We start from the raw sequence: 12,478 nt of genomic DNA, 5'->3' as shown, positions 1-12,478 counted from the left end.
TAACTCAGAACTGAGCATTCTGTTACGCCGAGGCCAAGAGATCTTTTAAACTTTGTTTGCGTGTTGGATTTTGTAGATTTTAAAGGGGCAACGCATATTAATCAAGTCCGAGTCCAAGCGATTAGGACACTTTGTTCCAAACAGAAAATCGGGTTTATAATCCAGTTCAAGTGAAAGACAAAGAATAATTAAAGCGTAGAAAATATTTAATGATTTGAACGAAACTGTTTAATAAAAATATGCTGTAAATTAAGTGGACCCCACCAAAACTATACAATTAAATCTTAGAGAATCTTTCAAATGTGAAATGTAATTTTTTTTAACTTAAAAAACTTAAACCTGGCCTATACTAGTGTGTGTAGTATGTATTTGTATACTGTATAATACTATAAAGTCATTAAAATAATAATTATAACAGCATCATTTACTTTTTTATATTACGTTTCACATAATAATATTACTGTGAGTGGGAAATAAAAAATTAGCTGCACATAATTTGTGCTGCACTGATTCTTAACATATTTCACTTTCATAAACTCAAAGTGGCTTTGCATAGTTCAGTCTTCCCTGAGTGTCGTTGCCCCTTTAAGACGAAGGGTGCCTTGAAACCGCCGAGTTCCATGTTTGTATGTTGAAATTGAGAGCAGAGCCGAACTCCATGTTGTGAAAAGTTATCATCCAGGAACTTAACTTTTTATTATTATTTTTATTTAATTTTCTTTTTGTCGTATAACTTATGAAAACATAGACATCACATTCAGCCTCATATGGTTTCGCATTATGAATGTTCTTAAGTGGTAAAAGAGTTTAGGGGGCATCTGCAAGGAGTTTTTTTCCTTTTTTTTTTTCTCAATTCAATCGTAGCCAGCGTAAAGATTTTAATACGGAAAACCTTTTTAAGTTGCGATTTTACGTGCTTTACGGATCTCATGGACCACCCGTCCGCCTCGATCATCACGCAAGTGAGCAGAGATGAAGAAACGAGTGCTCCTTTGCGGGACAGAGGTGAGTCGAGAGAAAGTTTTGAGTCGGCACATGTCAAACTCCTTTGATGAATGTTTGGCGCGCGACGGCTGCTTGATACAAATGTGCATCAGTGTCGCATTAACTGGACTTTATTGAAAACTGTGTTAAAATACTCATTTCCGCACCTCAAAACCCTACAAAAACATGTGATATCCCCTTTCGAAAGTTCATGACTTGGATAGATACGTCCATTTATTATAATAATGCATTGAGGACCCAGCACATATCACGTGTGTGCTATAAACTTGAGTTTTATTGCAAAACAACTTGTATATTTTATATACATGTATAAATATAAGCGAAGGCTTTGAAGTGGAGGGGGCGTGTCCACGATGACAGCGTTCACTGACGTCTGAGGGAACGTTGTTTACTTTGTAGTGTGTTGTAGTACATCAGCTAACCTGACATATTATACACCAGCTAACCAGTTAAATTATGTTTATGTATGCTCTTATCCCATAATGAATGACCCAGAGTTTCTACACAGGTTATCATGATTGCATACTAATGCGTAGTAGTCATTGTTTGTTGACTCCAGACTCCCTTATCTCATCTCTGATGCTTAGATTGTCTATTTGCTGTGGTGCCAATGAAAGAATAAATGTACAAGAATTGTTGTATGTGTATTGTAGTATGCGCAAAAGATGCATTAAACGTTTAGAGGACGTGTTAGTAGTATTCAGTTTCATTTTACACGCTTGGACACATCTGTGAAATCTTAATTGAGGCTTTTTTACATTTTAGAATGATCATAAACTCATCAAAATTATGAAATAACAAAACTGGAAGTGGTGGTATTTAATGGTTCAAGTATTTAAGACTTTATATGAAAAGATTTCATGCAATCAATCAATCAATCAGTAGTTTGACTGGTAGAATTATTGAAAGGTCATAAGTCATAATATGTCACAGATTGGCCACTATTTGCAGGTCAAAGGTTAGATGAAAAGAGACCCTGTAATCAATTATTTGACTTCTCAGGAAAACATTATGGCTACAACAACTTTATAGGGAAACAACAGTCTTTTGCTTCTCTTTTCAGATTGAAAAAAATCATATTTCAGATAGAATTTCAGAGAAAATATTTTGACTCTTTCTGTGATGTAAACAGTGTGTATCTAGCCATCTCTCTCTTTTGTTTGCTCAGTGATGAATAATGATATACACTCTTGGGCAAAAAAAAATTGGCCAAGCCAAAAAATGGCTAAATATTTAGTGGTCTTTTAATGGTCTTAACCATTTTATTCACAAATAACTGGTCAGCAAGGATTGCACAAATACTGTAGATAAAGAAGCTTAGCACGCAATAGACTTTCCCTTTGTTTTCTTTAAATGTTTAAGCCTTGCAGACAGCTTTTTACAGGAAGTCAATGTTGTTCAACTCAATGTTAATGGCTTCAAACAGTTCATGAGTAGTTGAAAAATGTCTAGTTGGAGTTTACTGTGAGACAAAATATTCATTATATGGTTCAAATCTGGACTCTGACCTGGCCAAAACATGAGCCTGATGAACTTGTTCTTAAGTCACTTCTTGGTTGTCTTTGCAGTTTGGCCAGGAGCATTGCTTAGTTGAAAAATAACATCTGATCATTCCTCTTTAGATAACAACTAGGGATGCATCGATATGAAAATTTTGGCCGGTACTGATAATTCTTTATATTTGAAAGCCAATAACCGCTTTATTGGCTGATTAAATCTAAATCCAAATTTTTATATAATTTTTGAGAGCCTGATCATACAATAACAAAAGTTTCACCATTAAAAGCCACGTAGGGCTGGGTATCGTTCAAAAATTTTAGATATCGATACCAATACTGATACCTTGACTTCAATACTGATTCCTAATGATACTTTTTCTGAAACCAATTTTATAAAATCTGTTTTAACAAGATTACAATACCATTAAAAAAAATCTTTGGTTTTAAGTTTGACTTTTTTTACAGACTCAAAAGACTCTCCTGTATGGAAGAGGATTAGGGCCAAGCAATAATAAAAAAATAAAAATGAAATTAAATTAAAGATTTTTTTCGATAAAAAACTCGTTAAATTTCAAGAAAAAAGTTGAAATAAAATGTTGAGAATAAACGCGTTAAATTTCGAGAAAAAGGTCGAGATGAAATGTTGAGAATAAAGTCATTAAATTACGAGAAAAAGTTGTTAAATTACGAGAACAAATTTGTTAAATTATGAGGAAAAATGTCATTAAATTTTGAGAAAAAAGTCTAGATAAAATGAGAATAAACTCATTAAATTATGAGAAAAAAGTCATTCAATTATGAGAACAAATTCATTAAATTACGAATTTGTTCTCATAATTTAATGACTTTTTTCTCATAATCTAACAACTTTTTTCTCGTAATTTAACGAGTTTATTCTCAACATTTTATCTCAACTTTTTTTCTCGTAATTTAACTAGTTTATTCTCAACATTTTATCTCGACTTTTTTCTTGAAATTTAACGAGTTTTTTCTCGTAATTGAACAACTTTAATCTCGAGATGGTTTTATTTTTTTATTATTGCTTGGCCCTAATCCTCTTCCGTACTCCTGAACCACTGCACAAAGGAATATAAAATATTTACTTAAAATGAAAGTTCTTATTTGGCTAAATTACATTTCCTTAACAACCTTTAAACAGGCTTTACTCTCTTCAGACTTATATTTTGCCACTGTTTCCTTGCATCATTGTTGGATATATAATTCTACATAATATATAATTATATCATTTCTGTTAGTTAAGCTTGTGTATATTTTTAGTTAAAGCTGTTAAGTTATAAAGCAATATCTCATGTAGGGTTTTCCTTTGTGTTTTTTATAATGACCACTAGGAGGTGCTCTAGGCACATGCTTTTCTTGATTGGTTTTCTCTAAAGAGAAATACTGTTGAAAACGAAAGTAAAAGAGTGACACACGTTCATAGCGTCTTGCCGTGAAATGAAAGTTCCGTGTCTTTATTAAAAAATCTTATATATCAGTGGCGTGCAGTGGTGTTCTGAAATGAGGCACATTTTTTATTTATATATGAATCGATGTAAATTCATGTGCATTACTCTTAACATCTTCATCTTCCTTGTTAAATGAACATTACTTTACATTACATACAGTTGTATTTTTTTCGAAAATGACCGATCGTTTCGCTAGATAAGACCGTTATTCCTCATCTGGTATCGTTTAAAGCCCTTTGAAGCTGCACTGAAACTGTAATTTTGACCTTCAACCCTCTGGAGGCCATTGAAGTCCACTATAAGGAGAATAATCCTGGAATGTTTTCATCAAAAACCTTAATTTCGACTGATGAAAGAAAGACATGAACATCTTGAATGACATGGGGGTGAGTAAATTATCAATATTTGAAAGTGGACTAATCCTTTAACTGTTCCCTTTTGAAGTGACTCCAATCAAATTTTCTTATTAGGCTGATAACGATAACATTAAAAATTAACATATATCGGCCGATACCGATATCGTGCATCCCTAATAACAACTTTTCAATTGTGGGAAGCAAGACATTCTGCAATACTCTCCTGTACTCTGAAACATTAAATAGGGCTTTTCACACTGCGCTTAACCCTGGGTTATCGTCATTCTAAACGCCTCTTTTAACCCTGGGTAAAGGAACGTTTCACACTTGTAATTTAGAAGCGGGGTTAGCACCACTTTTTACCCAGGGTTATAAAACCCTGCTTTTGCAGTGTTAACTCTGCATTGCAGTGTCAAACTTGTACATTGTGAAACGATGCAGTGTCAGAATGTTACAGTTTGAGGCTTAGCAATCACATACTAATATTTGCCTGCTTTGGACAGTCATGGAAACACTGCACATTGTAAATAAATTCAGCATTTGAGAGGAAAAATGTTGAATGCTGACAGAAAACGTGACAATGTGAGAGAAGAAGAAGCTGTTTCTTACCTTTTTATAGACCGAAATGTCCATTCAGTATAAACTCGATAGTACAGTCGGCAATACGAGGATGCGCAATGCTAGAGCTTATGTAAATATAAGCATGCTGCGTTTATCCAATGATATTGACACCGCAAATATGCAAATGAGAACGTTAACCCAGGATTTAGGAATGTACAATGTGAAACGTCAGCTTACGAGTACCCAGGATTAATTGTTAATTCTTACATTTTGAGCAGTGTTAAATGTGAAGCAAGATAACCCAGGATTCCGTTTACCCAGGGTTTAGAATGACCCAGGGTTAACCATTTCAAGTGTGAAAAGCCCTAATGACTTTTCACAGTGAAGTAGTTCATCAATACCAGCAGCTAAAAGGCTCCCAAACAATGACACTCTTCCTCCAGGCTTCACTGTGGTAGAGATGCACTTATTATTATATTTCTCAGCAGATTTTCGAAGACCTCGCTCTGGAGCATCACCATGCAACTCGTGTTTCATTATGATTCATCACTCCACACAAAACTTCCCATATTCTGCCAAAAACTTGTTTTCCCAAGAACGCAGTGGCTTTTTAAGTAGTGCGTTTGCTTAAATTTTGCTAATTTCCTCACCAATAATTTGTGGTTAAGACAATTAAAAGCTTAGTGAACTTAACGAACACAACCGTGTTTTCTGAATGATGCCGACTACACTAAGAGCCTGGGGAGGATCTGCTATGGGTAAAGCCATAGCAGTCAGCTTCACTGCTTGTTTTTCCAACCGCTGTGTTTTTCACCAGCACTCCTTTTTCCCCTCTTGCGCACACAGAGATGGAGATGGTTTACAGGCCTGTGTTGTTGTTAAAGATTTGAAGAAAACCACTCCCTGTAGCAGGTTCAGTACAGCGGACAGACCCAGAGCACTGATCGTTTACCTAGAAATGCAACTTAATTGTAATATATTATTTGTGCTCAAATCCAAATTATAACATGTAGAGGAAAGTGGTGCACTATAACATATAGGAGGGTCTATTATGGTTAAAAAAAGTGCAACAAGCCTTTGCGATATGCCTAGAGAATGTTGCTGAACTGGGTAGTTACATATCCGGTTGCCCCTATGAATGTAAAAAGAAACAGATTGTTTTGTAAGGCAAAGTATGACGTGGTTGAAAAGGAATCAGGAGCATTTACTGACTGTACAGTCATGTGTGATATTAAGTTTCAGATTGACTCTATGCTCTGAACATCCCTCACAAAGCCATTTACTTTTCCGATCAGAGTTTTTTAGCGGTATTGGACTAAAAATGACTTGCGTCAATAAACTGCCCAGACGTTTTTAATAAGAATTGGCAATTGCGAGCAACATAAGGAGGAGCTTAAAAAATGTCAAGAAAAATTACTTTATGCAAATAATTAATGTGTGAAGATTCTCAATGAGTGTGAAAAGTTGATCCTCCCCAGGCTCTTAGTGTGGTCGGCATCATTCAGAAAACACGGTTGTGTTTGTTAAATTCACTAAGCTTTTAATTGTCTTAAACACACATTATTGGTGAAAACATTTGCGAATAAAGCAGTTTCCATCCCATGTGTTTTCTTCAAGAGAACAAAATCGCCACTTCCTGGGAAATTGGCGCAAAATATCTAATAAAAATGGAAGTTGCAGCAATCGGGGAAGCCACTGTGGCTCTTTTTTCCTACATCATAAATGACTGAATCCATCTCAGCGCGCGTAGATGAAAAGCATGTCATGTTATCTTGCGTTCGAAGGTGAATGCCTGGTGTTTGGGAACGCAGTCGTGTGAGACGGTTTTGGGAGGTCATTATACCAAATCATTCTGATGACCAACATTGGCTCAGGCATTTCAGAATAACTAAAACAATATTTGAGATGCTGTGCAATGAAACTGCTCCACTGGTTAGTCCAGTTATCACTTTCGAGGCAAAGTCATGTGAGTTTTTTGTTGTTGTTGTTGTTATGCATAAACTATGATGAAAACACCATAGTTTATGTGCATGTCTTCTTTTCAGATAAAAATGTATCCGAGTCAATTGAGTGCATACGTTTTCTTTTCTTTTTTTTTTTTTGTGCATTTTTGCAATCCATGCACATCTTGGTGTTTCCATCAAGAATTTTTTTTTAATTCGATATCCCAAAATGTGCATAAAAATAGTTGGGTGGAAACATGTCTACTGGTCTGTCTCTTATGAGATAATATAGTTGAAGATGTGTTGACTGAGTACATGCACATGGAAGAAAATGAAAAAATAATGTTGCATAAAAAAGCCAGACATCGTCTGCATGCTGATTCACTAAGGTTGATTTGTTTATTGACAATCATTCTTTTTTTTAATGCTGAACTACTGCAATTCCTATACAAAACCTTCCCCTGCATAGTACATTTAAAAATATTTTTACATTTTAAAATGACTGATTCCTTCTCAAAATAGAACGACATTTTTTTTACCAGCAGTGCTTCTAATCTGTGGTCAGATTTGTTGATGTGTGGATTTTTTCATAGATTAAACGTTTGGGTGTGCTTGCATCATGCATTGGGTCCCTTTCTTGGCCTGTCTATCAAAAGTGCTGTAGCTTGAGGTTTATATGCTGGCGCTCTTGTGGTCTTCGATGAGAAGACTATCTGTGAGATCTTTTTATACATTCATTTCTAAACTTATTTTGAATTATGTGTTTGTTCTTAAAGTTGAACCACATCAGAGTAACTCAGTTAATGCTCTCACGTACTGTAAACATGGTAGTCATCGCATCATGTGTGTGAGTCCAGCAGAATGCTTCAGTTTTTCATGTGTGGCCTGTTTCTACATGCCCCGATGCTTCAGAGGAATCCATGGATTTTCTTGTCTTAAGTATTTGTACTCTCAATTTAGCAGGTACTATTACTGCTGTCAGGTTGTGTTATAATGGTTGTGTTCTGTTTACATGTTAAGCGCTCATGAACGCTACTACAAAGTCATAATAACCAGTAGGAAACTCTGGATTTTCTTTAACCTCTGAGTTTGGGGTGTGCCGGTGTTGAAGGATCATGGCGGAAATTGGTGTTATTCATAATAAGTTCTAATGCAGAATGTTGACAGTGCGGTTTAGTTTGTAAAGTTCATTAGTAAGGAAAATGTTTTTACCACTGGTGCAGATTTTTACTTTCCCATGCCAATATTTTCATTCAATTAATACTTTTTTGTTTTTGCTTTTTCCAAAATAATGGCATAGTGCAAAACATTACTGATCGGTTTACAAGCCTGTTCTTACTAGTGCTTTCACTCTTTTCCCGCTATTGACGAAATATTCCATCATTTATGACACAATGTTTCCTTGCCATTGATGAGTTTTTCCGGCAATCCATGTTTTCGCTGTTATACATTAGGAGGTGCTATTATGCATCTTCTGAAAGAGTACAGAATCTCCGGATCCAAAAACGTGAAGCAGCAGCATAAACAAGCGGTAGAAGCATTGCTTATGGAGATGTAAAATAATGCGGTCATCAAACATTCAACAGCATGTAAATCAATACTGCCTAACGTTACCGAATGAAATATCAATCCAGGATGAGCTATAGGACTGTGAAGCTTTGGGGGTGTTGATGTACTCGATTCACTTGAACTACACTCTGAAAAATGCTGGGTTAAAAACAACCCAAGTTGGGTTGAAAATGGACAAACCCAGCGATTGGGTTGTTTTAACCCAGCGGTTGGGTTAAATGTTTGCCCAACCTGCTGGGTAGTTTTATTTAACTCAACTATTGTTTAAAAATTACTGTATTGCTTAATTAAAATTAACCCAAAGTATGTTGGAAATGAACATTTATTAATGTTCAATGAATATTTATTAAACAATAAACATTTATTAAATTGCTTATTAATACATTTATATTAATAAACTATTAAACTATTAAATTTATATTAATAAAATATTAAAGCTTATTAATAAACATTCACCTTTTGTCTATTATTGTTGCCTCTAATTGCATCTGGTTTTTAATTTCCCAACTATTTGGGGTTAATTTTAAGATAGCCATATAGCAATTTTTAAACAATAGTTGGTTTAAATAAAACTACCCAGCAGGTTGGGCAAACATTTAACCCAACTGCTGGGTTAAAACAACCCAATCGCTGGGTTTGTCCATTTTCAACCCAACTTGGGTTGTTTTTAACCCAGCATTTTTTTAGAGTGTATATTTTGATCAGCGTTCTGAATCCAATCCAGATTAGAGGTTAATTGTGCTGCAAATTAGATTGATTAATAGTCAGGCACATCTATGAGCAGCTAAGCATTGTTGTGGAACACATGATCCTGCTGTAGTTGTTGATTTCTAGGGCAGTGGCCAATCAGAGGTGTTTAAGTTAGCGAGAGTCTCACCGCTCAAAATGCAAAAGTTTTTATTCAGTGCTGCTTAGTTATGCAAGCTCGCTAAACCTCTCATTAACAAACAAAGCATGGACATGATGTAATTAAGAGATAAGAGGACCGATGGCCAATTTTGTGCACTAAAACTTTATTTTTTTCATCCAAAGTCTAAATTTTTGATTATATGTTTTGTGTATTTAATATTTAACATATAAATTATTTTTTTGTTTAAAGGTGCCCTAGAATTAAATTTATATTGGCATAGTTGAATAACAAGAGTTCAGTACATGGAAATGACATACAGTGAGTCTCAAACTCCATTGTTTCCTCCTTCTTTTGTAAATCTCATTTGTTTAAAAGACCTCCGACGAACAGGCGAATCTCAACATAACACTGACTGTTACGTAACAGTCAGGATCATTAATATGTACACCCCCAATATTTGCATATGCCAGCCCATGTTCAAAGCATTAGACAAGGGCAGCCAGTATTAACGTCTGGATCTGTGCACAGCTGAATCATCAGACTAGGTAAGCAAGCAAGAACAATAGCGGAATGGCAGATGGAGCGATAATAACTGACATGATCCATGATAACATGATATTTTTAGTGATATTTGTAAACTGTCTTTCTAAATGTTTCAGTAGCATGTTGCTAATGTACTGTTAAATGTGGTTAAAGTTACCATCGTTTCTTACTGTATTCATGGAGACAAGAGCCGTCGCTGTTTGCATTTTTAAACACTTGCAGTCTGTATAATGCATAAACACAACTTCATTCTTTATAAATCTCTCCTACAGTGTAGCATTAGCTGTTAGCCACGGATCACAGCCTCAAACTCATTCAGAATCAAATGTAAACATCCAAATAAATACTATACTCGCATAATCCGACGCATACCTGCAGCATGCATGACGAACACTTTGTAAAGATCCATTTTGAGGGTTATATTAGCTGTGTAAACTTTGTTTATGCACTGTTTAAGGCAAGCGCGAGCTCCGTGGGCGGGGAGCATGAGCATTTAAAGGGGCTGCAACATGAATCGGCGCATTTCTAATTATGCCCCAAAATAGGCAATAAACAAAATTAATTAAAAAAAATATCTATGGGGTATTTTGAGCTGAAACTTCACAGACACATTCAGGGTACACCTTAGACTTATATTACATCTTGTAAAAAAAAAAAAAAAAAAAAAAAAAAAAAAAAGTTCGATGGCACCTTTAAATTATACAAGTGGACTGTTTGGAGAGGCTTGTGTTGTTCAATAAATGTTTATTTTGAGCAATTTTTTGTATCACTTCTTTTTTTATCACCTAGATTTTATGAGATGAAAAAAAAGAAAATTGACCAAACATATCGGCCAAAAAACATGGCATCATATATCGGCCATCGGCTGCCCTGATTTCTAGATATTGGCATTGACCATGTAGAAAAACCCATAAAAAAAACCATCGACCTCTAATCTAGGTGAAGTCTTTGACAAAAATGTGATTTTCTCAGCTTTTTGTTCAAACTTTTTTATGAAATTCACCCACATTCTCATTCCACATTTTTTTATGATGGTAAAAAGAAGAATGCATGTATATATTTTTGTCATTTAAAAGCTGAGGCTCTATTCTTTCTTTTGAGATATTGTATGGTCAGATAAATTCAGTCCCATCTGCATAGGAGACTGACAGGCAAGAGAAGAGATTGTTGACTAAAATTAGGGCTGGACGATTAATCGAAAAGTAATCGAAACCGAAATTCAGAACCTCTAACCGACGTAATTTTCCCATGTCGGTTATTTCGTTTTTTTAATACAGTTAATACTTCCGACTTAAAAACATAGTACAGCGTATGTAGCCACATGACTCCGTCCGTCCAGTCAGTGGCAAAAAAGCAAAACAAGGAGGTTCAACGGGCCGGTTCAACACATAGTGATGGCGAGCGAGCAGTGAGACTTGCGTATTCACTAAACTTTGTCAGTTGTATGTTTTATGCTTTGGACATTCAAGCGATTAGACGATCGGATGTGTATTATTATATCGAGCTAACGCGCTCGCACAGCTGCTTTGTGACATGAACACTCATACAAACAGTAGCTGCGCAATGCATGAAGATTGCGCGCACTGAGAGGAACACAGAAACTAGTTGTCAGCGCTGTCCAGTGATTTATGACAAAAGTAGCTTAGAAACTCAAAAGTTATTATAGCATATGTTTTTCTACTTTTGAAGGAACTATTTACAACCCACAGCTTCACAATTAAAAGAGAGACGTATGATTAATTCATACACGCAATCACTCATACTGGTAGCCTACTGTACTAATTTATCTTTATCTGATTTACAACGAGCAGAAATCTGTAAGAAATGTTACAAACCATAGATAAAATAACTGCTGAAAGTGAGCTGTGTCAGATCACTCTTTCAATAGGAAAAAATATCCCACCTTTAATAGTCATATTTACAGTACAAACCTTGAACTATGAGGGCAAAAAAAAAAAAAAAAAAACAGAAACAAAAATCGTTCATTAATCGTAATCGAGGTAAAATGTTCAATTAATCGAGGTTTTGATTTTAGACCATAATCATCCAGCCCTAAATAATTTTTTTTTTTTTTTTTATAAGAATTCTTCATAACATTAAGGTTGAACCACTGTAGTCACGTTGACTATTTTTACAATGTCTTCAATACCTCTCTAGACCCTGAATGATGGTATTTACATTGCTTTCTGTGGGGGATAAAAAAAAACCCTCTTGGATTTCTTTAAAAGTATCTCAATTTGTGTTCCAAAGATGAAAGAAGATCATACAGGTTTGGAACGATGTGAGGGTGAGTAATTGACAGAAATTTCATTTTTGGGTGAACTAACCCTTTAAATCAGCGTGTGACTGACTTCTTTTCCTGGATACCGGAGTTAGACTAAACTCTTGACGTGTTGTGTCTGGCCCCACAAGCACCCGGACTTGCATAATTCAGTAATCGTCTTCTTAATGGCTTGGTCTCTGAGCTAAGGAACATTTTAGTACCTGGATTAATTTGGGTGCGCTTATTAATGCGGCGACATAGAAGATATGTTACTGGATAATGTTGTTTACTGAGGCTTAGCTTTTAGTGTGACCCTGTGAAAGTGTGCCAAGACATTGTCCAGGACTATCGGATACATTTTCAGCATGGAGATGGAACACCTGTTCTCTACTTTGCTATAGTACTGTATTTTTAGAAAGGCAG

The 12,478-nt window shown here is 35.3% G+C and overlaps 1 protein-coding gene across 2 annotated transcripts in view; it reads left to right on the top strand.

Annotated features, from left to right (window-relative positions):
• The first annotated feature begins 611 nt into the window (after positions 1–611).
• Positions 612–12,478, top strand: part of ctdsp1 (CTD (carboxy-terminal domain, RNA polymerase II, polypeptide A) small phosphatase 1) — a 31,879-nt gene continuing 20,012 nt past the window's right edge. For both annotated transcript variants that reach the window (XM_067409184.1, XM_067409183.1), the window contains exon 1: positions 612–1,005. In XM_067409184.1, coding sequence (XP_067265285.1) covers positions 930–1,005 — 76 coding nt within the window. In that variant the 5' untranslated portion in view covers positions 612–929. The remainder of the gene's footprint in view (positions 1,006–12,478) is intronic.

The sequence above is a fragment of the Chanodichthys erythropterus genome, chromosome 14 (assembly GCF_024489055.1).
Source record: "Chanodichthys erythropterus isolate Z2021 chromosome 14, ASM2448905v1, whole genome shotgun sequence".
Lineage (NCBI taxonomy): Eukaryota > Metazoa > Chordata > Actinopteri > Cypriniformes > Xenocyprididae > Chanodichthys > Chanodichthys erythropterus.
Note: the sequence above shows the minus strand (reverse complement) of the source record. Positions and strands in the feature narration are given on the sequence as shown.